General features: G+C 45.3%; 1 protein-coding gene across 1 annotated transcript in view; it reads right to left on the bottom strand.

The window, feature by feature from the left end:
* EIF2S3 (eukaryotic translation initiation factor 2 subunit gamma) overlaps nt 1-26,478 on the bottom strand; it is a 339,722-nt gene that overhangs the window by 210,654 nt on the left and 102,590 nt on the right. The window contains exons 3-4 of the mRNA XM_069637284.1: nt 14,057-14,184; nt 13,853-13,974 (exon numbers count right to left, since the gene is read on the bottom strand). Of these exons, the coding sequence (XP_069493385.1) occupies nt 13,853-13,974; nt 14,057-14,184 (250 nt within the window). The remainder of the gene's footprint in view (nt 1-13,852; nt 13,975-14,056; nt 14,185-26,478) is intronic.

The raw sequence follows: 26,478 nt of genomic DNA, 5'->3' as shown, positions 1-26,478 counted from the left end.
CCAGGATTATCGCAACTGGTCCCTGGTGCATCTTGTGCATTATTCTGTTGGGCAGGGGAAAAACGTAGACAAATCTCCCAGACCACGTTATCCAAAGAACGTTTCCCTTAGAGCGGTTCTGTGGGTACCTGGAGGCGTATTCTGGGCATTGGGCGATCTCCAGTGTGGCAAATAAGTCGATCTCTGGGAAAACCCATTCTGTGAAGACGCCGAGTAAAATTTCCTCCCGTAGCTGCCACTCGTGCTCTACGGGTAGGGGGAAGTGTCTGCTGAGTACGTCTTGCAGAAGATGGAGTTACCCTGGAACATGTGAGGAGGAGGAACATGTGTTTAAGTTCCCACTTCCAAATGCGGGGGTGCTGAAGGTCTTGCCTTGCAGAAGAATTTCCCTTGACCACCACTGCAGAGACTGCACAATGGCTGCCCAGACAACCACTAGATCGTCCCACTGGCCGGACACCATTGGCTCGAGAGCCACTCTTGCATGGGGCGCATGCGCAGACGAGTGAGGAACTAGGCAGGCGAAGGAAGCCATAATTCCATCAGTCACATGATGGCTGGCTACATAGTGAGGGATCTGGAACAGCATGTTTTGGACCCTTTCGTTGGAGGGAAAGGCGAGCCCGCCTTCTGTTCGAATTAGAGACCCCAGAAATTGACTTGGCTGGGGTTAGACTGGATTTTTTCTTGTCGAGAGAGAATCCTAGGTTGAATATTAGTATTGTATTTGTATTTATTAGGCTTATATAGCACTTTAGACCAAAGCGCTGCACATATAACAGGATACAATTAACATAATATTAACAGTAACAATGGAAGCAAACAAAACAGTATGTAGAGCAATTAGATAGAAGGAAGGGGAGAGAAGTGGAATAGCTCTATGTGGAAGAGAGATGGAGGGAGGTGAGAGGACGGAAAGGAAGAGGTGGGGATGGGGCAAATGAAGGGTGGAGGGAGAGGCTTAAGGAGGGAAGAGGAGCAAGAAAAGGGGGAGGGGATCATGGCGGGGAATGGAGGAGAGACTTAAGAGACGTGCGGAAAGAGGAAAGGTAGGAATAGAGCGGATTGCGAGAGGTAAGGAGTTCCAGTGGATGGGGGCCAGGAGTTAGAAGGATCAGAAACGGGAGGAGGCACAAGGGGAGGGAGGAACAGTGAGGAGGAAGTGGTTAGCGGAACGAAGGGAACGAGAGGGAGCGTAGAAAGAGAAGGGAAGAGATAAGGGGAGCAAGACCGCGGAGAGATTTAAAGACTAGGCAGGGAAAATGAAATTTAAGTTGAGTGAAATGGGAGCCAACCAATGGAGGATAGGGAAGCAGAGATGGCATCACGTGGGGAGAGGAGACAGAGGGTACGGATGGCAGAGTGATAAGGGAGGAGATTAAAAGTTTAGTAGCATGGACTGTAAGCAAATATTATAGAGGTGGTAGCGACAGGTGAGAGATGCGATGGGAAAAAGTGAGAGAAGAGTCGAAAGCCTAAGTTGCGAGGGAGGGGGAAAGGAGGACGAGGACAGGGAGGGGGGAAAGGAGGACAGGGAGGGGGAAAGGAGGACAGGGAGGGGGGGAAAGGAGGACAGGGAGGGGGGGAAAGGAGGACAGGGAGGGGGGGAAAGGAGGACAGGGAGGGGGGGAAAGGAGGACAGGGAGGGGGGGAAAGGAGGACAGGGAGGGGGGGAAAGGAGGACAGGGAGGGGGGAAAGGAGGACAGGGAGGGGGGAAAGGAGGACAGGGAGGGGGGAAAGGAGGACAGGGAGGGGGGAAAGGAGGACAGGGAGGGGGGAAAGGAGGACAGGGAGGGGGGAAAGGAGGACAGGGAGGGGGGAAAGGAGGACAGGGAGGGGGGAAAGGAGGACAGGGAGGGGGGAAAGGAGGACAGGGAGGGGGGAAAGGAGGACAGGGAGGGGGGAAAGGAGGACAGGGAGGGGGGAAAGGAGGACAGGGAGGGGGGAAAGGAGGACAGGGAGGGGGGAAAGGAGGACAGGGAGGGGGGAAAGGAGGACAGGGAGGGGGGAAAGGAGGACAGGGAGGGGGGAAAGGAGGACAGGGAGGGGGGAAAGGAGGACAGGGAGGGGGGAAAGGAGGACAGGGAGGGGGGAAAGGAGGACAGGGAGGGGGGAAAGGAGGACAGGGAGGGGGGAAAGGAGGACAGGGAGGGGGGAAAGGAGGACAGGGAGGGGGGAAGGAGGACAGGGAGGGGGAAAGGAGGACAGGGAGTGGGAAAGGAGGACAGGGAGGGAAGAAAACTACTTCAGTTTCGTCAGAGTTAAGGGAAAGAAAGCGAGAAGACATCCAGTTTTTAATAGCAGTAAGACAGGAGGAAAGTTTAAGGTGGAGATCAGGAGAGAAGGCAGAAAAGGAAAGAAAGGCCTGCGTGTCATCAGCATAGAAATGGTGAGAAATGCCAAATGAGGAGATAACAGGGGCAAGGAGGGAGGTGTAAAGAGAGAATAGGAAAGGACCAAGCACTGAGCCTTGGCGAACTCCGTATTCGAGAGGGTGGCAGAAGAGCGGCCTCCCCAGGAAACAGTAAAAGAGCGGGAGGAGAGGTAAGAGGATAGCCAGTTGAGTACAGAATATTTGAACCAAAGGAGGAGAGGGTGTTGAGAAGAAGGGGCTGATCAACAGTGTCGAAGGCAGCAGAGAGATCAAGAAGAATAAAGGACAGAGGATCGCTTAGCGTGACGAGCAGAGAGGAGGGTGTTAAGGATTTAAGTGAGGCCAGTTTCAGGAGAGTGTTTGGGGCGAAAGCCAGATTGAGAAGGGGGAAAGAGAGAGAGATTAGTGACAAAGGTTGAGAGCTGCGAGTAGGCAAGGCGCTCAAGACGTTTAGAGAGGAATGGGAGAAGAGATAAAAACGGAAGTTAGAGGTGAGCAGGGGATCAGCAGAAGGTTTCTTCAGAATCTGAATGATAGTGGCATGCTTGAAAGCAGAGGGGAAGTTGGCTGAGGAAAGGCAGGTGTTAAAGGAGGTTAGGTAGGGAATAAGAGGGTAGATCTTCGGAATAAGAAGGGAGGGGACAGGGTCAGATGGAGCAGAGGAGGGGTGGGCTTTGGAGAGGAGGATAGAAACTTCAGAAGGGGAAACTGGGGAGAATACAGTCATGCAAGTACAGGGTGAGGGAGAGGGTGTAGGGGGTTGAGAAGGACGAGGAAATTATTTTTTGCCGAAGAGCAAGAATCTTGGAAAAGAAGTTTGTGAAGTCAGAAGGGGAGAGGGTGGAGGAGGTTGAGGGATCGGGGGTGGGGGAGAGAGAAGACGAGAAAGAGTTTGGAAGATGCGGCAGGGGTGGGAGGCTTGGGAATGAAGAAGGTTAGAGTAGTAGGAGCGTTTACAGAGGGAGTGATGAGAAGTAGGAGGATTTGTTGGAAAGTGAAGGAGATTTGAGCTAGAATCTCTCAAGACGTTGAAGGAGACGTTGCATGGAGAGGAGTTGAGGGGAGAGCCAAGGTTGAGAGGGTTTCCGGGTTGGACGGAAGAAGAAAATGGGGTGGAGTAGATCAAGAGAGAAGGAAATAGAAGGAGAAAATAGAAAGTGCATCATTGGCTGATAGTGAAGCAAAGTCATGGACAGAGTGGAGAGAAGAAGAGCAAGTTTCAAGAAAGAGGGTGGAATCAAAGTTACGAAGATCGCGACGTGAGAAAATAGAAGGGGAAGGCATGGGGGAGAATGAAGGGGAGGGTGGTAAGGGAGAAGGAGAGTAAAGCATGATCAGAGAGATGGAGAGGAAGTGTAGAGACAGTAGACGAGGGGTAGGAAGAATTAAAGATAAGGTCAAGAGTGTAGCCAGAGGAGTGGGTAGGAGATGAAAGAAGAGGGAAAAGAAGGTAGGAGTTGACGGTAAGGGGGAGGGAGAGATGAGGGAGAGGAGGTGATCGAGGCCATCATAGAAGGTAGAGAGAGGGGCAGGTGGGCGATATATGATTGGAAAGGAGATGGGGTGAAGAGAGAAGGATTTGTAGAGAAACTCAAACAAGGTGAAACAAGGAAGGGATGGAGGAGAGGGAGAGGTATTTGGGGTTGAAGAGGAGGCCAATACCTCCACCACGACCAGTAGCACGAGAGATATGAGAAGGAATCCAGGTTTCAGTGAGGCAGAGGAAATGAAGGTTGAGACGGAGGAACATGTCAAGAACTGCTGCAGTCTTATTGCAGAGGGATCTGAGAGAGGAGGGTTGGACAGTGGGGGGGTAGAGAAGGTTAGGGTAGTGAGAGAGGGTAGGCGTAGTAAAGGAAGGGTGGGGGAGGGGATTAGAGGGGAATGGACATGTGGAGGAGGGAGAAGCAGAGTAGTAGAGGATAGGGGAGGGGGAGCGAGGGAGGAGGATGGGGGAGAGGGGAAAGGAGGGTGGGGAAGGGATTTAGTTCAAGGTTAAACAAGGGGGGGGGAGAGGAAGGAGAGGGATCAAGAGGCGGTTAGGAGAGCAGGGAGGAGTGGAGGGAGGCGACAGAGGGGGCAGGGGATAGGAAGGAGTAGAGCAGTGAGGGCCAGAGAGCTGGTAGATGAGGGCTGATAGGTGAGGGGTCAGGAGGTTGTACTGTGAGGTAGCGTTGGGTTAGATGAAGTGGGGCACTCAGAGGAAGTGGCAGAGGTGGGTCACTAGACGGAAAGGACTAGCGAGTGGGTAGTTTAGAGGGGTAACTAGGGTTCATAGTGAAAAGGAGGCCGCAGCCCTAGGAGGGGGGGGGCGGGTTGAGAGTGAGGGAGGGGGGACAGTATATTAGGAGAGAAGGTGGGCACTGAAGACCAGAGTGCGAGCGCAGGAACTGCGCAGGAAGAGGCTCAGAAGGGCACTGAGGTTAGGGAGTCTACCCTGAAGCAGGGGAGGGAGAGGTTCTGTTGAAGACCAGAGTGCAAGCGCGGGAGGAGCGAAGGAAGAGGCTTGGGTGGGTTCTAGAGAACAGAGTGTCAGTGCAAGAGCAGCGCAGGAAGAGGGACCAAAAGGCATTGAAGTTCAGGGAGCCAGCACTGGATCAGGTCGGGGAGGGGCTCCGTTGGGGACTGAAGACCAGAGTGTCAGCGTGTGAGGAGCGCAGGAGGAGTCTCAGACAGGCTCAAAAGTTCAGAGTGCCAGCGCAGGAAGAGCGCAGAAAGAGGCTCTGATGGGCACAGAACACCAGAGTGAAAGCACTGGAACAGCGCAGGAAGAGGATCCAATGGGTCCAAGAGTCCAGACAGAGATTGCTGGAACTGCGTGTGGAGAGGCTCCGACTGGTGTTGAAGAATGGAGAACAGGGCAGGAGCTGCGTAGAAAAGGCAGTGATAGGGGCAGTTGGATTCAGCCGATGAGGCCCACAGTAGCAAGGATCACAGTCGTGAGGAAGGGCAGGCAGTAATAACAGACTAGGGAGTCAAAGGAGGCACTGAGGACCATGTGCCCACGACAGAGCTGAGGGGGAGTGGGGCACGCAAGGGACCAGCTGGGAATAAGTGATGGTGGCTCACCGCAAAAATCCGACAGGGCTGAGATAAGGGGCGGGAAGATCCTCCGCAGCAGGCAGGGGTCTCAGCCTGGGCAAGATGGACTGCACTCACCGCAATGTGCCAGGAGCACAAGCTCCAGTTCAAGGTGGAGGGCGGGCTATCACGCGTTGATGTTGGGGGATAGAGGGTGAGGAGGCCACGGTGAGGGCCGAGCGGAAACCGCTTATTATCAAGCAATCAGGCTGGCGGTGGCTCGACAGCGGGTCCCAAATTGGCCAGCAAGACTTGGGATTCAGGCCTGGAGAAGACAACAGCACCCGTTGCAGTATGGGAGGAGTCCCTGTTCAAGGCGAAGGACACACCAGCACCACTACAGACAGGAGGATTGAGGTGGAAGAGATCAGACTGCGCGGCAAGCCGGGAACTGCCAAGGAGGAGCCCGCTGTTGAATGAAGGCAGGCGGCTGTGATGTAGAGGGCCTGGGGCAAGTAATCATGCTGGTGGTGGCACGACAGCGGGTCCAAAATATGACAGCAAAAACTTGGGTTACAGGCCTGGGGAAGAGACAGCACCCGTTGCAGTATGGAGGGAGTCCCTGATCAGGGCAAAGGACACACCGGCACCACTACAGACAGGAGGATTGAGGTGGAAGAGACCAGACCGCGCGGCAAGCCGGGAACTGCCGAGGAGGAGCCCGCTGATAAAAGGTGGTAGGCGGCTGTGATGTAGAGAGTGTCCGGGGCAAGCAGCAGCGCGTCACATCATAGTCTCTGGAGGCGCGGGCCAAGCCGGTGACTGCCGGAGAGGAGCCCACTTTAGAATGGGGGCAGGCGGCGATGGTGCAGAGAGGGCCCGGGCAATCGGTAGCGCCTCACGTCACAGCCACTGGAGGTGCGGGCTCCAGTGGGATAGGAAGATCTACTGTCCAGTGAAAAGGAGATCACTGTCCTCCGGGCATTTGTCTGCATTTTGCATACAAATCCAGTTATGAGCCAGTCATTGAGGTGAGGATAGACTGGGATGGACTACCGCGCAGGTGAGCCACTACTACCGCCAGTACCTTTGTGAACACCCGTGGGGCTGAAGCAATGGCAAAGGGGAGAACCTTGAACTGATAGTGGGTGTCCTATCAAGAACTTGAGATACTCTGTGCGCTGGCAACATTGAAATATGAAGGTATGCATCTTTCATGTCCAATGTGGCCATGTAATCCCTCTGCTGCAGCAGTGAGATAACCTCCAGGAGTGTTGTCACCCTGAACTTTTGAGGTTTGACATACTTGTTTGCAGGTCTAGAACAGGGCGCATGGTGAGATCCTTTTAGGGTTCAAGGAATTACACAGAATAAAGACCCTTGTTTACCTGGAGAAGGGGGGGGAAGAGGTGGAGGAACGACTTTGATGGTGCCCTTTTCCAGCAGGACCTGAACTTCTTCCAGCAGGATGCGCAGGTTTTCTGAAGCAGGCTTTGGCTTCTCGTGGGTGGTAGCGGGGTGGTCAGAGAAACTATACAATACCCATGGGCAATGGCCTTTAGTACCCACTGATCTGAATTGTTCCCCTACTCAGGCATGGATGAATGTAGATAGGTGACCGGGGAAGCGTGGGATGGGACCCAAACCGGCGAGTCACTTTGAGGTGGCGGCCAGGGAGCCTCTGGGAGTAGAGTTTCAGCCTTTACCCTTGCTCTTACGAGAGCCTCTTTGCTGGTATTGGAAGTTAGCAGAGGAGCCTTGACCGCAGGACTAGGAATTATTTCCTGAACCGTATTGCCCCTGGTGCGAGCGGGAGAAGGATTGGCCACAAAAGGACTGGCAAGAGTTAAAGCCTCCACGCTGGTGAAAGGGTTTAGGCATTATCTGGCTAAGTGACTTTAGAGTCTTGTATTCTTTGCCGTCTCTAGGGCGTCGTCAACCGCTTTGCCAAAAAGGTTTGAATCCTCCACTGGCTTGTTAGAGAGGCCCAAGTTGCGCGTTTGAAACCCGAATTTTTTAAGCAGGCATGTCTTAAGCAGGGTAGCCTGAGCGAGGGTGCGTCCAGCGGTCTCAGCAGAGTCCAGTGTGCTCTTCAGTAGGTTTTGTGTTACTGGTCTGCCTTCAGCCACGACCACCAGCAAGTGTGATCTGTGGGCTCTGGAACATCCTGAAGACCATCCTGCACTAGGCCCCACTGGACGTCACTAACTTGCCAGGAGCGTGGTGTCATTTGCGATCCTTGCGGAACAGGTTGCAGAGGCGGTGGACCGCTTACCCAGGGCATAAAGCTTCTTGCAGTGTTTGTCCAGAGGCGATTCTGCCAAGGACAGAGGTTCCCCCGCCCTCTTCCCAGTGGTCATAACAACCAAGGAGTCTGGTGTGGCATGACCCCTGATGTAGAGGGGGAGAGGAGGGAGTCGGAGGGTGAGGGGCAAAATAATTTCTCAACCCGGGGGTTAACTGCCCATGTGAGGGACAAGGACAGCATAGAAAGGGCCAGGTGCTTCTTTATTGAATTCAGTAAAAAAAAAAAAAGCATTGCTGGTTGGAGCCTTCTCCTTCAGAATATCCTCTACCAAGTCAGAGTCTGGAGCGGCTTTGTGCGTTGCAATTTTAAAATGTCAACTGCTCTTTTTTAGAATGGAGTTGAACAACATTTGGTCGCCAACAGGTGACGACTCTTTGTGGAGGAGTAGACTGGGGATCCAGACAGATGGCGTCTGGGTCAGCGGTATGTGTGTGTAAGCCAAGGACCCTGGTCCTCCGCCTGGTCCCAGTCTGGTTCCTGATCAGCTGGGTCTTGATCAAAGAGGTTAAGCTCTTCCTAAGAATCCTCCTAATTTGGGTCATCTGGGACCTGCAAGATGTCTTCTTGGTGTCCCTGTGCAGAAGTGGGGAGTTTCTGCAATTTGGAGGGGATGGGGCAAGAGTCCACTTCACTAGGTCTCTTGGGTAGAATACATTTGTCTGAAAAATCAATGAACTGGTACATTTTGTCCATTTATTGCTCAAACCTTTCCCTAGTCCATAGAGAAGAAGCTTAATGGTCAGGAGGAGGGCAGGGCTGCCCAGAAGGGGGAGATTTTCTTAACAAGGCCTCAGAAGTGCTGAGGGGCTTCAGAATGGTCTTGACGAGAGGGGGTGCCCTTGTACTCTGGCCGCCAAAATGATTTCCAAAAGGCTTTTGCGAAACTGTGGCGGCTGTATTGAGCACCTCGACGTACTTGAAGGTGCAATCGTGGTTGGCGACTCCACCGGGTCCTTCAGCGCTTCTGCACCCTTGAATGGCGGGTCGACAGGATTTTTTTTAGTGGGAACGCTAGTTCCAGAACAATGCCTACATGCATGCCGCGAATGTGGTTGCGTGGAGGGCTTCGAACCGCAAGGTTTGGCAGGTGCCAGCGACATTTTCAGTGGTCCTGTGGGTGTGAAGCGCTTCTTCGACGACTCTGTCGAAGAGGCCAAAGGGGTTGGGTGCTTGTGTACACGTGGTGTGTGGATCCCCTTGTCGCCAGGGTGTGATTTGTCCCCCATAACAGTGCCGGTGGTCTGTCTAGTCGGGGACGGGCATCTGGGAGCATGTAGGCTCCGCTGAGATGTCGATGGCTTCCATTTCGGAGCCATGGCTGTCGTCAGTACTCATTGTCTGAAGCAACGGCACTGATGGGGAAAGGTTTTCGGCTTGCATAGTTTAGGCCACCCACCGTTCAGTCTGACTGTCTTTCAACGTCTTTGGTTGAAAGAGCTTTTTATGAGTTCTCATCGTGGTCACAAGGAAGACAATTACATCAGCGATGGGTGACTTTCCAGGGAAATTTGCTGTTACACAACGTGCAGAATTCCTCTCTGTAGCAGAGGTTAGCGGCAGACAGACCAAGAAGAGAAATGGGGTGAAGGCAATACACTCAGAGCGGAATAAAAACCAGGTGTTAGGGAGAATTCTCATTTATGCCAATTCTCTTCAACCTTAGAAACCCCCAGCTCTTTTGCTGGACTTTAGGACTTTAATTTTAACCCTGGAGTCCTTTTTCTCACTCCTGCATGTATTTTGATCCGATTTGGATTAGGAGTTTCCTTTATTTTTGGAGTCTGACAAACTCCATAGGCATCTACCTTTTGTATTGCGACACAGCACCTTCAGTGCAGCGTTACAGAGAAGTCCTTTGGATTTCTCATAAGGTTTAAATATCTTCACTTGGGTGAACTACTGTTCCCAAGAGTAGTAAAGTGACATTGACTTTACTTACTTGTTTTTCCTATGTAGGTCCAGTACACCCATCTTATGTGGAAGTACAGGGGGGTTACTTAGTAGCCCCTTTGTCTACTTACTCATGTAACATTTTTTAAGTTACCCTCACTCCTTTTAACGGCTGGTGGCAATGGTTTAATGTTCCTACCATTGTGCGTTTTCACCGCAGGCTGAAATCCTCAGCTGCAGTATTACACCCATAGGTGCCCATTTTGTCAAAATGACCCCAGTCGTTTTTTTTTTGCATTTTCTTGCTTGGAAGACAGATCCACACTGCATGCCAAACCAGGTTTAACCCTTTCGGTCATTTTGCCTTTGGCAGGCTTCAGTGCTGAAACCAGCCTCTGGCTCAAGTCTGACTGGAAGGGCAAGAAGCAAGGGAGGTGCCAGAAACGCCCTGTCCTTAGTCTCCTTGGTTACCTGAATGCACCCAGTCGTGACTGGCTGGCTGTCCTTGGAGGACAACACCCTGCTGTGCGAGTGACAGGTAGGCTGTGCATGAATGGGAGAAACCTTCATAAAAGGCAAGGTCTCTGAACAGAAGGCAGAGCCGACCACTGGAAGAAACATCCGAAAGAAGCTTGCTGTACCCTCCTGGACCATTGAACTGCCCAGTGAAGCCCTGCTGTAGTGCTGAAGCTCCAAGTTCATATTGACTAGAGAAGCACAGAATGGAGGACTTCTTCCCTTGGGTTGGTGGGACCAACTGACACCGAGCCGAACTTTGCTGGAACTCCTCTCCCTGCTGGCTGTGCTTCCTTGCTGCTGCTGGAACCGAGTGCCATGGGTCATGGACACCAGAAACAAGCGCATCATCTTTAAGCCGGACCCGAGCACCAGGAAGATCCGGAGGACCCTCCCCAAGCAGGACGACCCAAGCCTGAGCCACCTCAACAGATTCTGGACCCCAGAAGCAAGGGGAGCCCATAAGGTGTCCAAGAACTGCAGTGGTGCTATTGACCGGTAGCGGAAACCGCAAAGTGACGTTGATTTGGAAAGAGCCCGTAGCCGCCGTCGACTTCAGCTGAATGCAGGAGTACTCCAGATGTCCTCTCTTGACCCCACGACTGAGGCCCAGGAACTTCAGGGCTGCAACCTGAACAGAAGCCAGCTGGATCCTTTTCTTCCAACCTAAGATACTGTTTTGACCAAAGGGGTACTTCTCTAGTTAGGGAGCATTCTCAGAAATGTGCCAATTCCTCTTTACCTTAGAGACCCCCAGCACCTTTGCTGGATTTTGATGACTTTCTTACCTGGATAGAGTAGGACCCTTTTTACCCACACTCATGTATTTTTTCTATGACATGAACACTTTCTTTTGGTTGTGGAGTCTGACAAACTCCATAGGCATCATCTTTTTACATTGTGATGCACAGCATTTTCAGTGCAGTGGCACAGGGAATGCTTTCAGATTTCCCAAAGGTTTAAATACTTTCTCTTGGATAACTACTGTTTCCAAGAGCAGTAAAGTGAAATTGACTTTACTTACCTTTGTAAGTTTCTAAACCCAGCACACACCATCTTACTTAGTATCCGCTTTGTCTAGTTTCTCATGTAACATTTTTAGGTTACCCTTTCCTTGATAAATGGCTTGTGGCAGTGGTTTACTTTTAACTACTGTGGTGCGATTTTACCGCGGGCTGCGTTCGCAGCTACGGTAAAGCACCCAATGGTGGCATTTTTGTCAAAATGGCCCTGGACTTTTTTCGCCATTTCTTTGTGGAAAGGTCCTTCTTGAGATATGCTCTGCGCGCCAAACCAGGTTTGGTCCCTTTGTACGTTTTGTCTTTGACGGAATTCATGAGTGAAGCCCGCCTCTGGCTCCAGTATATCTGGTGGGGCAGGAAGTGAGGGAGGAGCCCAAAACTCCAAGTGCTTAATCCCCTTGGTTACAGGAATGCACCCAAAAGGGGATTGGCCAGCTGGCTATAGTCAAGCACACAAGTTGGTGTCCCTCTCCCTGGATATTCAGTTTCCTGCAGCACTCTGAGGAAAATACAACCAGCTCTGAGAATAGTATCCAGCGGGCTTAGTGTCGAGTTGATTGGTGCCACTAACTCAAAGGGAGAATTCGCCCTTGCAGGGCTTCTCTGTCGAGATGAGACGGTCTTCACTCCTGAAACCTGCTAAAAGGGAATGAACAAAGGAACTAAACCTGGTTTGGCGCGCAGAGCAAAACTCTACAAGGACCTTTCCACAAAGAAATGGCGAAAAAAGAAGACCGGGACCTGTTTTTACAGAGGGGGCTCAGACGCGATCTTGAAAGTCATGGCTCCCGCGATTTAACGCTACCTGTGTTCGTGGCGGGAAAAATCATGTTAGTTCACTGTAAAACCACTGCCACCAGCCATTTCGAGGGGAAAGGGTAGCATTTGACTGCTACATGAGTAGCTAGACACAGGGGATACTAAGTAACCCCTCCAGCACTGTGCTTGGTCGAGGAATTTAAAACGACTAGTAAAGTCAATTTCACTTTACTTACTCTGGGAAACAGTAGTTTATCCCAAAGAAGGTATTTAAACCTTGGGAAAGCTTGAAAATGTTTCCCTGTGCCACTGCACTGAGGGTGCTGTGTGACAAATGAAAAGATGATGCCTATGGAGTTGTCTACAACTCCATAACCAAAGAAAACACAAGAGTAAAACACATTTCAAAAACACATGAGAGTGGGAAAAAGGGTCACACTCGCTCCAGGTTAAACAAAATCAAGTCCTCAAAATCCAGCAAAGTTGTTTGGGGTCTCTCTAAGGTGAAGGGAATTAGCACATTTTTGAGAATTCTCCCTAACAACCAGGGCCATTTTGACAAAATGGTCACCCATGGGTGCTTTACCGTGGCTGCGAACGCAGCCCGCAGTAAAATCCCATAATGGTAGTAAAAAGTAAACCACTCAGCCATTCAGCGAAGAAAGGGTAACATTTTTTTTGCATGAGAAGCTAGACAAAGGGGATACCAAGTAACCCCTCCAGCACCAAGATAGTGTTTGCGTAGTCTAGAAGTTAAAAATGTAAATAAAATCAATTTCACTTCACTGCTCTGGGAAACAGATGTCCCTGTGGCACTGCACAGAAGGTGCTGTGTAACACAATGTAAAGATGATACCTGTGGAGTTTGTCAGACTTCACAACCAAAAGAAACAGTACAAAAATCACATTAAAACACGAGTGGGAAAAAGTGTCACATTCTACAGGTTAAAAAAAAAAATCCTCAAAATCCAGCAAAGTTGCTGGGGGGTCTCAAATGTCGAGGGAATTAGGGAGAATTCTCAGAAATGTGCTGACACCCAGCAACACTGCACACAGGTTTCTGTGTGCTGCAAAAATATAACACAGATGCTGTTAAGAGGTATGGAGGAAAGCAGACTCCATAACATCAAGTAAAACAAAGAACAAAGTTCCTATAGTACACTTTGCTTGGAGAAACGCTTGAGCCGCAGAGAGTTGGAGTTAAACGACTGAAGGACTCTGGCTGGGAAGTATTTTGGGAGAAAGCTGAATGTAGCAAGGTCCCAGACAGCCTTGTGGATGATGCAAATGTTTTTGATTGTGATCCTTGCAGCCACCGGGAGGCCAAAGATAAGTCTTGCAGTCCTATTCTGGATTAGTGGGAGGGGGCAAAGGGAGGAGAAAGGAAAGTTGAGTAAGAGGCTATTGCAGGAGTCAAGCCTAGAGAGAACAAGGGCCCTGGAGACGGAGCTTCTAGGGGGTTAAGGTGCGGAAAGGTAAAATGCCCCTGAGGTGATCAAGACAAAAATTGAACTTCTTGGCATGGTCCGCGACGTGTGGAGAGAAGGAGAGCGGAGTCAAAAGGTGATCCCAAGGTGGTTTGCCTTACAAGTGGGTGAGGAGAGGGGACCTAAGGAGTCTGGCCAGAGAGTGAGGTGGGGAAACTAGGAGCAGGCGTCCCAATGAGAAGGATCTCAGTCGTGCTTGCATTGAGGCAGAGATCATTAGCAGAGCACCATGCCTGAATTCAAGTCAGGCATGAGGGTGGAGGTGTTAGGGGAAGGCAGCCGGAAAGAGATCTGTGTGTCGTCTGCGTAACACTGGAAATGAGGGGAGGAGATGATCAGGTGGATAAGCTTCTGTTGCCTAAATTTTAAAACTTTATACGTGCTCTTCACCAACATGAAACAATGCATCTAAAGTCTTGTCAAAATAAGACCATCAATTTAAGTGAAATACTCAGTATGGTATGGGTAGATTACCGGACTAGTTTAAAGTTGCCTTTGGTCCCAGGCAGATCTGATGGAAACTCGTCGGGAGTGCTGCTTCCACATGACCTATAACACTCTGGTCGAGAACAACTGGGATCATCAAGTTTGTAGATCTGTAGAGACATTAACATTGCAATTTATCAACAGACAACACTAATGCATGATCTACATAGACTGGACAATACAAAGTACTACCTTAGCATTGGCATAGCCCAGCTTGATTGTGATATTCCTTTCCAGTTCATTCTTAAACCGTACAGTATGAACCCCAGAAATAGCTTTCACTACTGTTGATTTTCCATGGGCCACATGACCTATGGTACCTTAAAAAATAAAATGAAAAAACGAAATTAAGCATTGCACCAGGAACCGATGAACATCTCAGTGTGCATGACAATATCTCACGTTGTTAACTCGAACATTCAAATTTGATTTGCTCTATTGCACCATGCACTTAATCTCTTATTTACCAAACCATAAAACATGTATATAGGTATGCAGTGTTAAGATTTTCATTTATCTAAAATCCAACTAAGGGCTTCATAAAAACATCTGAGGCAGTACAAAACTCCACTCTCAGTATAAGGTTGTACCTACCAGAGAACATTTGTTAGCGTAGACAGAGCAGCCAGGCTTATTTTAGGAAGAAGAGAGGGCTGTAGCTTGGTACAAAGAAATTGTAGCGTACATATGGTCCAAACAAACACTGAAACACCATGTATTGTAAAAATAAAGTATTTATTTAAATACAAGTACACCAGAAAAAATAGTGGGTAAATACTTTAACTCAATACTTATGGTATACAAACCAAAGTATAACCTTAGGAATAGCAATCTGAGTTCAAAGAGAGTCAAAACTATAACACATTCAGAATGACATTCAGCTATTCTTGTGGAGTAACCACAGTTCGTGACTTTAGAACGCATTCAGTAGTAGACCCCCATTGGTTATTACAGTGTTATTCACTTTATCAGTTATACCAACAATGGTCGTAACCTATGTAACTTATTAAGAATGGATACAATTACCAGACCTATGCCACTTCTTTTAAGAACACTGTTCAAAGGGAGTACATTTACTGTATTCATACCTATCCTTGAGAAGCTTTAGGCCTCTAGGTAATATATTTATCCATCCATTATTATTATTATTATGTTTAGTTTTTTTACAAACCTTTACAAAACTTTTTCTTTTTCATAAGAATCAATCATTTACAAATTTCTAAAACACAAAAATTTTCAATCAATTCAATATCAATATAAAACACTTTTTCCTTAAGAGTTGATCATTTACGATTTTCTAAAACACTATTTTCCAATTAATTCAATACCAACATTAAATACATTTTCCTTAAGAATCAATCGTTTACAAGTTACTAAAACACAACTTTCAAATCAATACAAGACCAACCTTAAATCTACTTTTAAGACATAATAGTATACTAAAAACTATACCACATTTAAAACCTTAAGCATCTAATCATTTCATTTTTTCTTTTTATACTTTTAAAACCTTTTTAGATGGCAACATTTGTCATGATATCTAACTATACTCAGCTATTTCTGAAATTATGATAGTCTAGATTGAACTCAGGTTTCAGGAAACATCGCATACTATTCTCAGAAATTCACTGATGCGTATTTTCAGTATCGTTGAGTTTCCATGCATCATCTCATACCATAGATTTTCCCTGTTAACATTCGAAGTATCATTTACAAACTTGGAAAAGTATTCTATTCGTGGTTTCAATAAACTAGGGCATATCAGTAACAGGTGTATTAGCGTTTCTTTCGTTCCTGATATTTTACAATGTCTACAAGTTTTAAGAGTCACATCATTATTCGTTCTGATATCTGTATTTCGTAGGTGTTCAGAACATTGAATCTAAATCTCATTGTGGAATTGCGGAAAGATCTAGAGGGATATTTCATTAAGTATTTTTCCGGAACTGCATACCATTTCCAAAAGGAAATCACTTGATATAGTGTAGAGTTTAATATCAGCACGTTGTTCTCTAGCCAGTCATAGGCTTTTATTAATTCTTTTACCTTCTGTGGATTTGTCAGTAGGGTCTCGTTTGTAAGGCCTAGATCCAGTAGTTTCGAATCACATATTTCTTTTAGTTCTTTCATGAAGACACCGTCTAGATCATTTCCTAAGCATTGATACATTGTATTATTTTTACCAATGGTACATTTACGCAATAATAACTTTTTCCGATATACAATATTTTTCAGTGATGTTAGGCCCAATTCATATCTTATTGCTTCTACTGGTAGACATTTTGGTAGATGTCTTAAAACTTTACGCCATATACAAGCTTCAACAGTTTTCAAATGTGGCATCAGATCATTTGAACAAAGTTCGAGACCATAAGTCAGTCTTGGAATGGCTTTAGTGCGATAAAAAAGAATACATGCGCTTAATGTGAACTTGCCATATTTCTTTTCAATTACCATCATTTGATTAGCAATACCCACAGCCTTCCTTTTAAGCTCCTTTATCATATAATTAAGTGTGTATTTACTTGTATAGGTATATCCTAAATATCTAAGGACAGATTGTTTTTTATTTTTACACCATCACAAAACATTACCAAAGAATCTTGTTTTAAAGATTTCACACCAGTATGAAAGATCAGTTTTGTTTGGATTTACTAGCAGTTTCCTTTCTTGTATAAAGTTTACAAATGTGTTCATCATCCTCTGTAGATCTACTTTCGCACCATCAAATAACAGGAAGTCGTCTGCATATGCGATCCATTTTATGGTGAACTTAACTATCTTTGGTGAGACCAGGCCACTCATCCATAATTTTTCCTATCTGAGAGACAGAGATTGAATAGAGTCGCTGATAGTCTACATCCCTGTCGTAAGCCATTATTTGCTTTTATTTGTTCTGATAATTTGCCTCTATTATTTAAGCGCACTTTCAGTACCGTATCAGAATATAGCATAATTATTAGTTCTAATAGACCTTTTTCCATTCCCAGACTATCCAGGTTTCTCCATAACATCCCTCCATCTACTTTATCAAACGCCATGGAGAGGTCCATTGATGCTATGTACAGTGCATGATTACATTTTACTTTGGCCTTCGCTTGTAGACTGGCTACTATCAAGCCTCCTATTTTAGTGCCCATGGCTTGTCTAAAACCTATTTGTCTCAGGTCTAGTATATTGTTATTCTCGATCTAGATATTGATTTCTTCCAGTACCATAGCTGTAAAAAATTTTGATTCCACATCTGATATCATTATAGGTCGATAGTTTAGAGGGCTTAAACGATTTCCCTTTTTAAAAATTAAAATTACATTTGCCATCTTCCAGGAGGTTGGGATTTGTTTGGTTTCTATAATCTCTTTAAACAAGCAATGTAGAATGTTAGCCCATAAATCAATATTATATTTTAAGGTGATATTGGATACATTATTTGTGCCCGGAGTGGTTGAGGATTTAACTTTTTTTATATACATCGCAATCTTCTTTACAGAGATATCCAAACACCAGGTCTGATTACAATTATAGATATATATGAGCTCAGAGGTTCAAATGATGGATAAGTCTTCAAAATAGGTCACCCATACATCTCCTGCAATTGGGTTTAAAGAAAGTTGCATTTGCGTAGTTTCAGTGCCATTAATCAATGACCAAGTTTCCCTTGTATTGCAATCCTTCATGGCTACCAACATGGCTTCGCCGTCTTTTTGCGCCATGTGTGAGCGATATGATATTATCCAATTTTTGTATATCTGTTTGCATTGCTTAATTTTCTGGGTGATTTCATCGGTGTTGCACTTTAATTTTTTTAGGCTACGCACCTCTTTACGCAATTGCGTCTTTCTTTTTTTGATATCAATATCAAAGACATGAGCATTTTTGGTTACAGGTATTTGGTCATATGTTTTCTTTACATTACATTTCTCCAGTGTTTCTTGTATATAATCTTTAAAAACCTCACCAGGGTATGTAGACATTTTCCATTCCATTGGGAAAGACAATCCTGTATTAACAAAAAGTTTACCTTTTCGAGGTTATTTGGTGTCCATTTTACTCTGTTACCTGCTGTATTTATTTCTATACGCAAATCCCATTCTTCTCCAATCACATTTTTTTTTGTTCCAAGGCATCTGTATTGATATCATTGCATCATCACTTTCCTTACAGCTTTGCACTTTCATTTCAGTTATTTACAAAAAAGTGATTACTGGCTATTATGTAATCTAAGATAGAGCTCAGTCCTCTGGCTTTCCAGGTTGGCTGCAAGTTATGTATAAGTTGTAAACCCCAACTCGATGCAAAATCAATCCAAAGACTGCCTCTATATCGTTTACTGAGGGCTGCTACCGAGTTGGGATTTATAGATGTAAGTGTCCATGTGGTATCTGAATGTACTAAGTCAAAATCTGCATTCAAATCACCTGCCAGTACAAGCGCACCCATAGGGTAAAGCTCTAACCAGGCCGTGATTCCATCATTTAGCAACTCCAAGGCATCAATCAGCTGATCATTTGAGTGGCTGGCTACATTCCAATATATTTTTACTATCAAGATATCTATTACCATTTGATTTGTTCGTATTTTAAATGTGCCAATTATTATGATAACTAATCAACCGATATTTGTTGATTAGTTATCATAATAGTAATATTAGTATCCGATCTGTACACCAAGATCAATCCTCCACTAGGTCGACCTATTGTTCCTTTGATCGCTTTACAGTTGATAATTCCGTACCCATCCCACAGCAAGTTGTTAGTTGCCCAGGTTTCCTGTAGTAACAGTCATATTCTTCGAGTTGACTCACAATTTTTTTTATTTGCCACAATATGCGAGTATCCCCTTGTGTTCCAGGAAACTAAATTAAATGGGGTCTTTTTGTCAAAGTGATATTTTTGCTGATTTCAGATTTTCTTTGGAGTCTCGCAGCGATAATGGCAAGTGACCTCCATTCCTGCATGTCAATCAACTAAGACCTAGCAGTGTCTGTTACTACGCTATCTTGCATCTTTGTCGATAGTGATTGTGTTCCCAGTATGTCGGTGCCATATCCTGCTGCTTCTTGCATGCTGAACTCTTGTTTTCTTAAACCATCATCCCCTTGTGTACATTCTTGATCTTTTTGTACGTCAAAACCCCTTTTCTGTAGGGCACCCGCCTCCTTCAGTATTAGAGCCCTCACCAGTGGAGATGTTATGATTAATCTAACATAATCATACCTTTCGTTGTGTATGAAATCCACAAGCTGGATATCTGAGGTTGTTATCAGACTTCATTCGTATCTCCCCAAATAAAGATAGAAGGTAAGGTCTATTGAGAGATCGTGTGCCACCCTCGTCAAACCCATAGTAAATTACTATACTCAGTTCATTTGGAAAGGCCGGTCTTCTTAAATTTGGTATGGATGATCTCTTATACTCTTTATTCCAATGATTCGAGTCATGTGTGGCACCTGATAACAACCCCTCCTTTTTATAGTCTAAATACTGATGATTCATGTGATTAAACTGTGGATCTTTATCTTGCATTAGATCATCAGTTTTTGGTAATTGACGATTAGATTCATTACGTTTTTGATGTATTAATTCCTCCACCAATGTACTTAAGTCTGTTTTATTTAATTGGATGGCTTTTTTTGTATCAAGGGTAACCTTCGCTGAATCAATGTCTATCTTTTCTGTAATTCTATCAATCTCGCTTGTTCGAGTGATCGGATTGATCTCACCTATTGCTCCATCTTATCTTCAAGGGGTAAATTACTTCCATTCCTTTGAGCATTTTCCTTTGGCAAAATGTTTGAGACATGCAGCGAGCTATTTGGATCTTTATATTTTTGTTTCAATAAGTTTTCTATTATCAAGCTTATTGCATTGCTGCTTAGTTGCGTGTCTTTCAACGTATGCTCCTTGGGGTCATCTAAGGGTTCCTTTAGTTGTTTAATTTCCCGTGACTCCTTCGGGTGAGCTATTGAGGCTAATATCTCTTTGGATTCTTGCAGTGTATTGGGGTTCAACAATGGCTTGCTGGCTAACAACTCAGGATTATTCATTAACACCGGTGTATTAGGCCTTGATAGAGCAGCTGGGTTTTTAAAGATGTCGAAGATTTCTTGGACTCCTCTCTCTAAGGCTCTAAGATTACTATCAATCCTTTCCGATGTTGCTTTATTTTTCAGAACCTCTGAGAGCAAGGAAGATCCATCACTAACTAGTTTCAACAATACCATCATTTCTAGTATTACTGTCAAACTCCATTTCTTTGACCATCTTATTTGTTTTGTCACTGGATGTATTTTTTTCCTGACGTTTCTTACTTTTGTCTATTGCCTGACAATCAGGCCATGCCTTAAGTATGTCCACATTTCTCAAGAATTTTCTTGAGGATGTGTTGTTTACTTTCGCAATTTTGGCCTGTTTTTTCCTTTCCTTTTGGAAATGTTTTCTACTTAGTTGTCATCATCACTTATTTCAGTCACAGTGGTAGGATTGTTACTAACCGCTTCTATCGATCCGCTGGTTTCTACCACAATTACCTCCGTGTTGGGCTCTGGTATCTTGCCATTATCTTCATTTTGCAAGGGTATCTTTATAGTCAATACATTAGATTTTGTCACCTTACTATTTGTTTCATTACCATTATTGAGTTCTCCGTCTATGCCGTCAATTCCAGTATATGCTTCTTTATGGGTAGACATCGTATTTTGCATTTTATCTGTTACCTCACACCGTGCCTTGTTCATTAATTCATTGATGAAGTCCGGTAATGCTATAAATGCCATTACCATTTCTTTTAAGAGATTTGTTTGGGATTTTAATTCAGCTAGTATTAATACTTGGGTTTCGTTACTTGTGTTCTGTATTGTGTCAGTATGGTTCACATTCTCAGATTCATCCAACATATTCTTATCTATGTGTTGTGACAACTCCAACAAGGAACTATCAACTGTGTGGAAGACTTGGGGTGTGTCAACATACTCCCTATTCACATTAGCCACTTTTTCAACATTATTTCCTGGGTCAACATTCTGTTGTAAGCTATTTGTATCACCATCTTCTACAAACAATGATTGCGAACTTTCAATTAGTTCAGTATTAGTTCCCAGCACTTGAGCTAGTCTATCCATTCTTTGCTCTAAAGAACATTGCGCATTCAATAAGATCCTCAGTTAAGTACGGTGAGCCTAAGTGACTCGCAGCAGCAGCACGGGCTACACTCATCCTAGTGGTCATTTGCTTCGTAGGCGGCGCTATTGTTAAATGCTGCTTATTTATCACAGCTTTTATTTACACTCATTTTTGTCTCAAAACCACTTCTTAAGCCACTTCTTAAGTTCACCTAGGCAGTGGCTATTACGTTTGTACTTAAATAGGGAACAAGCATTCAAAACTCTAAAGTTTCTTACCTAACCCACAGCCCCACAGGCTAAACAGGCAAAACAGGCCACTTGAGAGGCCACTTGCTATGGCGCGCGGCCTCGTATTTTTATGGGGCGCTCCCCTTCTGTGGGCGTGGCCTATAATAACAGATAAGTATCTATGTTATTATTATAAATAAATTCTTTATATACATATAAAAGGCGTTCTTAATATATAATCACCAAGTCCTTGCCACATGATTGCACAAACGTAGTATTCCATCTTCCTGCTTGTAGCTGCTGGAAACGATCGTGCAGAGAGTCGAGTAGATCTCCCAGGCGAAACAGGCCACTTGAGAAGCCACTTTCTGAGGCGCACGCCATTTGTAAAGTGCCAAAGCCCTCGGGCATCAGGGAGCTACATAAACACACAGATTAACAGAACATAAGAGAAGGATGCATTCTACCTGCTTTATTCAAAGAGGAGAGTGTTTAGCTGTCACCTGAAAGTCGCATGTCTTTCCTCTGAGCGCAGATCTAAAAGAAGGTCATTCCAGGCTTGAGCCACCGGCAGAGGAAACTATCTTCCATTCCCTCTCGTTCCTTTAACCTGAGGGATTGTAAGCCTTTGGGCAGTACTGGTTTGCAAAGATCTGTGTGGCTTATATTTAGACACCAAGATAACTTGGAGCTTCTCCAAAATATACATTCATGAGCCAAGGTAAGTATCTTAAAGCAGATCCTCGAGCCACTGGCAATCAATTAAGTTCTATTCGGGGCATAGTTGTATGTTCTTTCGTGCATATATTACACACTATCCTAACCGTACTGATTTGGACTTTTTTCATTTTTTTTTCTCACATTTACTGGCACCACCAAGCAAGGCGTTACACTAGTCCAATCTCGGCATAATGATTGACCGAACTAAAGTTTCGCAATTTTGCTCATTTACCAGAGGGCTGATCTGTTGCAATACTTTTAAAACGATAGTGAGTTTTTCACCATGGATTTACATGGGCCTCTGCACCAAGGGAGGGTTCCATATACACCCCTAAGTTCTTAACTTTGGCCGAGACCGGATTGCGACAGCCGTCTACTTCAAATCCCTTAAATTCTAAGCCTAGTTTATCCCACACCGGATTCATAAATCCGCTCAGTTTGAGCAATTCAGGCATAACCAGTTTTCAGTCTTTCAATTCTTGATGTGGCTGCAAGCACTAATTTTTCTTAATCCTGGTGGTAGCTTCCACCAAGTTACGCTGGCAACTAGATATCAGCATAATTTGTGACTTGCAAGCCCATATGTTCCATTTGGACGCAAAGAGGTTTTAGGTTCACATTAAATAGCGCAGGCGACAGGCAAGCGCCTAGTGGAACCCCCATAGTGCATCTATGATGAGTTGGAAGAAGCAACCCCCAGCAAATCCTAGATTTTCTGTTACTTAAAAATGATGTCCATAGCATTCATGAAATAATTACCTGCATCGACCAAGGTATGTAGCAGGAGTTTGTGATCCAACAAGTTAAAGGCCGCTAATAAATCCAGTAAAAATCAACAGCCTTGATTTACTGTTCTCTAAGGTGCCCAGCATCTGTGTTGCCAAGTCCAGGAGGGCACTCTCAGTGCCATCATTGCTGCAAAAGTCGGATTGCTTCATATGCAAGGATTTAGTCCATGCAAAATGCTTTTATCAACTTCTCTTGTTTTTAAAGTGCTATTCGTGAGGGGCTTTAGGTTAGATGTTCCTTTAGGGTCCAATCCTGTTTTTTTTTTTTGTTAAGGGGGGGGGGGTCACTACTACAATTCCTACAGGCACAATGTGTAGGAAAGAGGCATTCTCAATCTTCAAATGAAAGGTGAAAAAAGTTGACTTCTCCAGAATGATTTTCGATGGCATACCTGGGCATGATGAAGGATGCATATTTGTAAGTATTTTCCCAGTATCTACAATTGAAATGGATTCAAACAACTCTCCTTATTTCTTCTAATGTCCTCTTCCTTGAATTCCTCTGTGTTAAGACCTTGTCTGATTCTACCACGTGCAGGTGTAATTTTATCAGAAAAGGCCTGTTGCACTCTAGTGCAGTCAGTGTTCTAGAACACTGTTTTCTCCCCCCATTTCTTAAAAATGTCAAAGAGTTCCATTGTATCATTCTACGCATTATTGGTTTGCTCTTTGTAAAATCTTTTTTGTTTCATACATTGCGTTAATATTCTTTTTCCTTCAATTTCCAAACTTATTTGTTTTCCTCCGTCTTATCCTTCTCCGAGGAGCGTTCTGTTCTGCCTGTCGTTTTAATTGTTTGAGTAATTAATTCAGAAGAAAACCAGCCCTGATGGTTGGGACAATCTATTACATTAACTTTCATGGGGCATGTTAGGCAAGATTGTCTGCAGTACCCTTTGGGTGCACTAAAACAACCCTGACCACCTGGCAAAAGGAACCCAACCTTCGGTACAAGTCTGTCCTGAACAGGATGGTAGAATGATGAGCAGCCAGGCTTCTCAAGGAGGGGTCAATGTGAGCAGTAGGGGAGTTAGAGATTTACAGTGAAAAGCATTCAAATAAACTTACACACAAGGTTTCTTGATTAAACAATTCATTTAACAGTCAGTTTGAGTAAGCCTTCTTCAGAAGGGGCAATATAATAACACACAAATACACTCCAAAATACAAACTTAGTTTCTCTAAATCAGCAATTACCCATTTGGGATTGCACACAGACACTTCCTACACCCTCAGGTGACTTAAATAGCTGGGACACTGGACATTAATATACTACTGTTGCATTTAGAACAATACTTGGAATATGCCAAAGAAAAAAGGGTTATTAGAACACAAGCGATAAAAAATATTCTGAAGCAGGCAAGTATTTTTGGTAACCCCCAATGCAAAGTAAAATAGCCCCTTCCTGGAAGGAAGACAACACAAAGCCAGAGGGAAGACGAGTCATTCAATTGACTGGCCTGGCTCCCTGAATGAGCCAGCCCAAAGTCAATTGGACAAGAGTCCAGGTGAGCTGAAGCAATTCTTGCATGCATGTTAAAAGTCCTGCACAATGTTTTAGAAGTCTTTTTTAGAAAATAAGAAATCAAAGCAGGGCCACAAGCTGATTAGGCTTGTGAGGTAAAGAATGTTAGGAACGCTAGCTACAGAAGCAACCACGACAAGTCTGCACCGAGAACAAGTGAGGTTACAGAACAAGTGTTAAGTTCTGCAGATCCTGTGTTCCTGGGCCTCAGTCGTGCGGACGTCTGGAGGACTCCTGCACTGGGACCATCGGTGACCGAAAAGGACCAACTTCTATTCAGTGGCACTTCGCGGTTTAAGTTCCTCAAGTCTCAGCAAATAGCACCACCCATAGTTCTCAATGAAGTAACCTGTAAGGCCTAGAATAGGCTCTCACTTGGGTTGGAGTAGTAGGGTTGTCCCAGTCTTGTACAGCTTGTACTTTGCTAGGCAATGGCCTTATTTCACCTTCTCCTACCTTATGTCCAGGGTAGACCACTTTACTATGACCAATTGGACATGTACTTGTCTTTATGGTCAGATGGGCCAGCAAAGCATTTCCTAGGTGGTCAAAATGCTCTTTCCAATTAGGGCTGAACACTGCAATGTCATCCAAGTCTGCCATGCAGAAGTCCTCAATCCCATTCAGAACATGATTCACCATCCTTTGGAATGTAGCAGGTGCATAATATAATCCAAAAGGCATAACCTTAAACAGGTAGAGGCTTCCAGGGGATGAAAATGCAGTTTCCTCCTTGGCATGGTCTGTCAGAGCTATTTGCCAATAGCCTAAGGTTAGGTCAAATGTACTGAGGAACTTGGCTGAACCAAGTCTGTCCACCAGCTCATTTGTCCTAGGTAAAGGATAGGCATCAGTCGTGGTGACTGCATCAAGAACTCTATAGTCCATACAATCTCAACTCCTTGGATCCTGCCTTTGGCACTAGTGCAACTAGACTAGCCCATGGACTTGTAGATGGCCCCATTACCCCCTAGATCAAGCATCTTCTTGACCTCTTCCTTTATGTGGGTTCTTACATGGTCTGGCATTCTGCAACCTCTTATCTTAACACGGAGACAAGTCACCAGTGAGTATATCATGCCGGCCCCACGGGGTTAAGCCTGGTGTTAGTCAAAACAGGGAGGAAAACTGATTCAACAGAACTTTGCACTCCTCCTGATGTTGCAGAGTCAGATCAGAAGAGAGATAACTCCCATCTTTCCATCTAAAGGTTGTACCCTGATGAGGTCAGGTAGAGGTTCACTCTCCTAATTCTGGTCTGCAGACATAGGCCTTTAGGCGGTTGATGTGAAAGTCCACCAAATAATTGACCTCTCCAAGTTTGCCCACAACCTTGAAGGGTCCAATCCATGTGTCCTGTAATGCCCTCTGCCTTGTAGGTACCATAACTAGAACTCGATGGTCTTGAGTAAACTCAACCATGTTAGGCTTCTGGTCATGCCAATATTTAACCAGAGCCTGACCTGCTTTCAAGTTATCAGAAGCTTCTGCCATGTGTGTCATTCTCTTTCGGAGACCTAACACAGAGTTTCTCACTGGCTTGTGGGAAGGAGTACTTTCCAACCCTTCCTTGATTAGGGCCAAGGTGCCTCTAACCGGATGACCATAGAGGAACTCAAAGGGGCTGAAGCCAGCCCCTTCTTGCGGGTCTTCTCTATAAGCAAAGAGAAGGCATGGCAGTAGAAGGTCCCACTTTCTTCTAAGGGGGTCTCTAAAGTACCCATCATGCTCTTCATAGTGCTATTAAACCTCTCCACCAACCCATTGGTCTGGGGATGGTAGGCTGTTGAGAACATGTAGGTTACTCCACAGTTTTTCCACAAAGCTTGCATGTAGTGGGACATAAAGTTGGTCCCCCTATCTGAGATAACCTCCTTAGGAAAACCTACCCTGGAAAATACCAAGGAGGGCCTTAGCCACTGCCTGAGCAGTAACTGGTCTCATAGGTATTGCTTCAGGATACCTGGTAGCTACCACAACAAATATAAATTGGTTGCCTGAAGATGTGTGAGGGTCTAGGGGACCAACAATGTCAATCCCTACCCTCTCAAAAGGAACTCCTACCACTGGGAGGAGCACCAAGATCTTGGTTCCACTCTTGCCAGACGTTTGACAAGTGTGACAGCTCCTACAGAATTCATATACATTGGACCCCATCTTAGGCCAGTAGAAATACAGAGACATTCTTTCCTTGGTCTTCTTACAGCTTAAGTGACCAGTTAAAGGAATC

This window comes from Ambystoma mexicanum, chromosome 7p (genome assembly GCF_040938575.1).
Source record: "Ambystoma mexicanum isolate Mex_15411 chromosome 7p, UKY_AmexF1_1, whole genome shotgun sequence".
NCBI classification, from domain to species: Eukaryota; Metazoa; Chordata; class Amphibia; order Caudata; family Ambystomatidae; genus Ambystoma; species Ambystoma mexicanum.
Note: the sequence above shows the minus strand (reverse complement) of the source record. Positions and strands in the feature narration are given on the sequence as shown.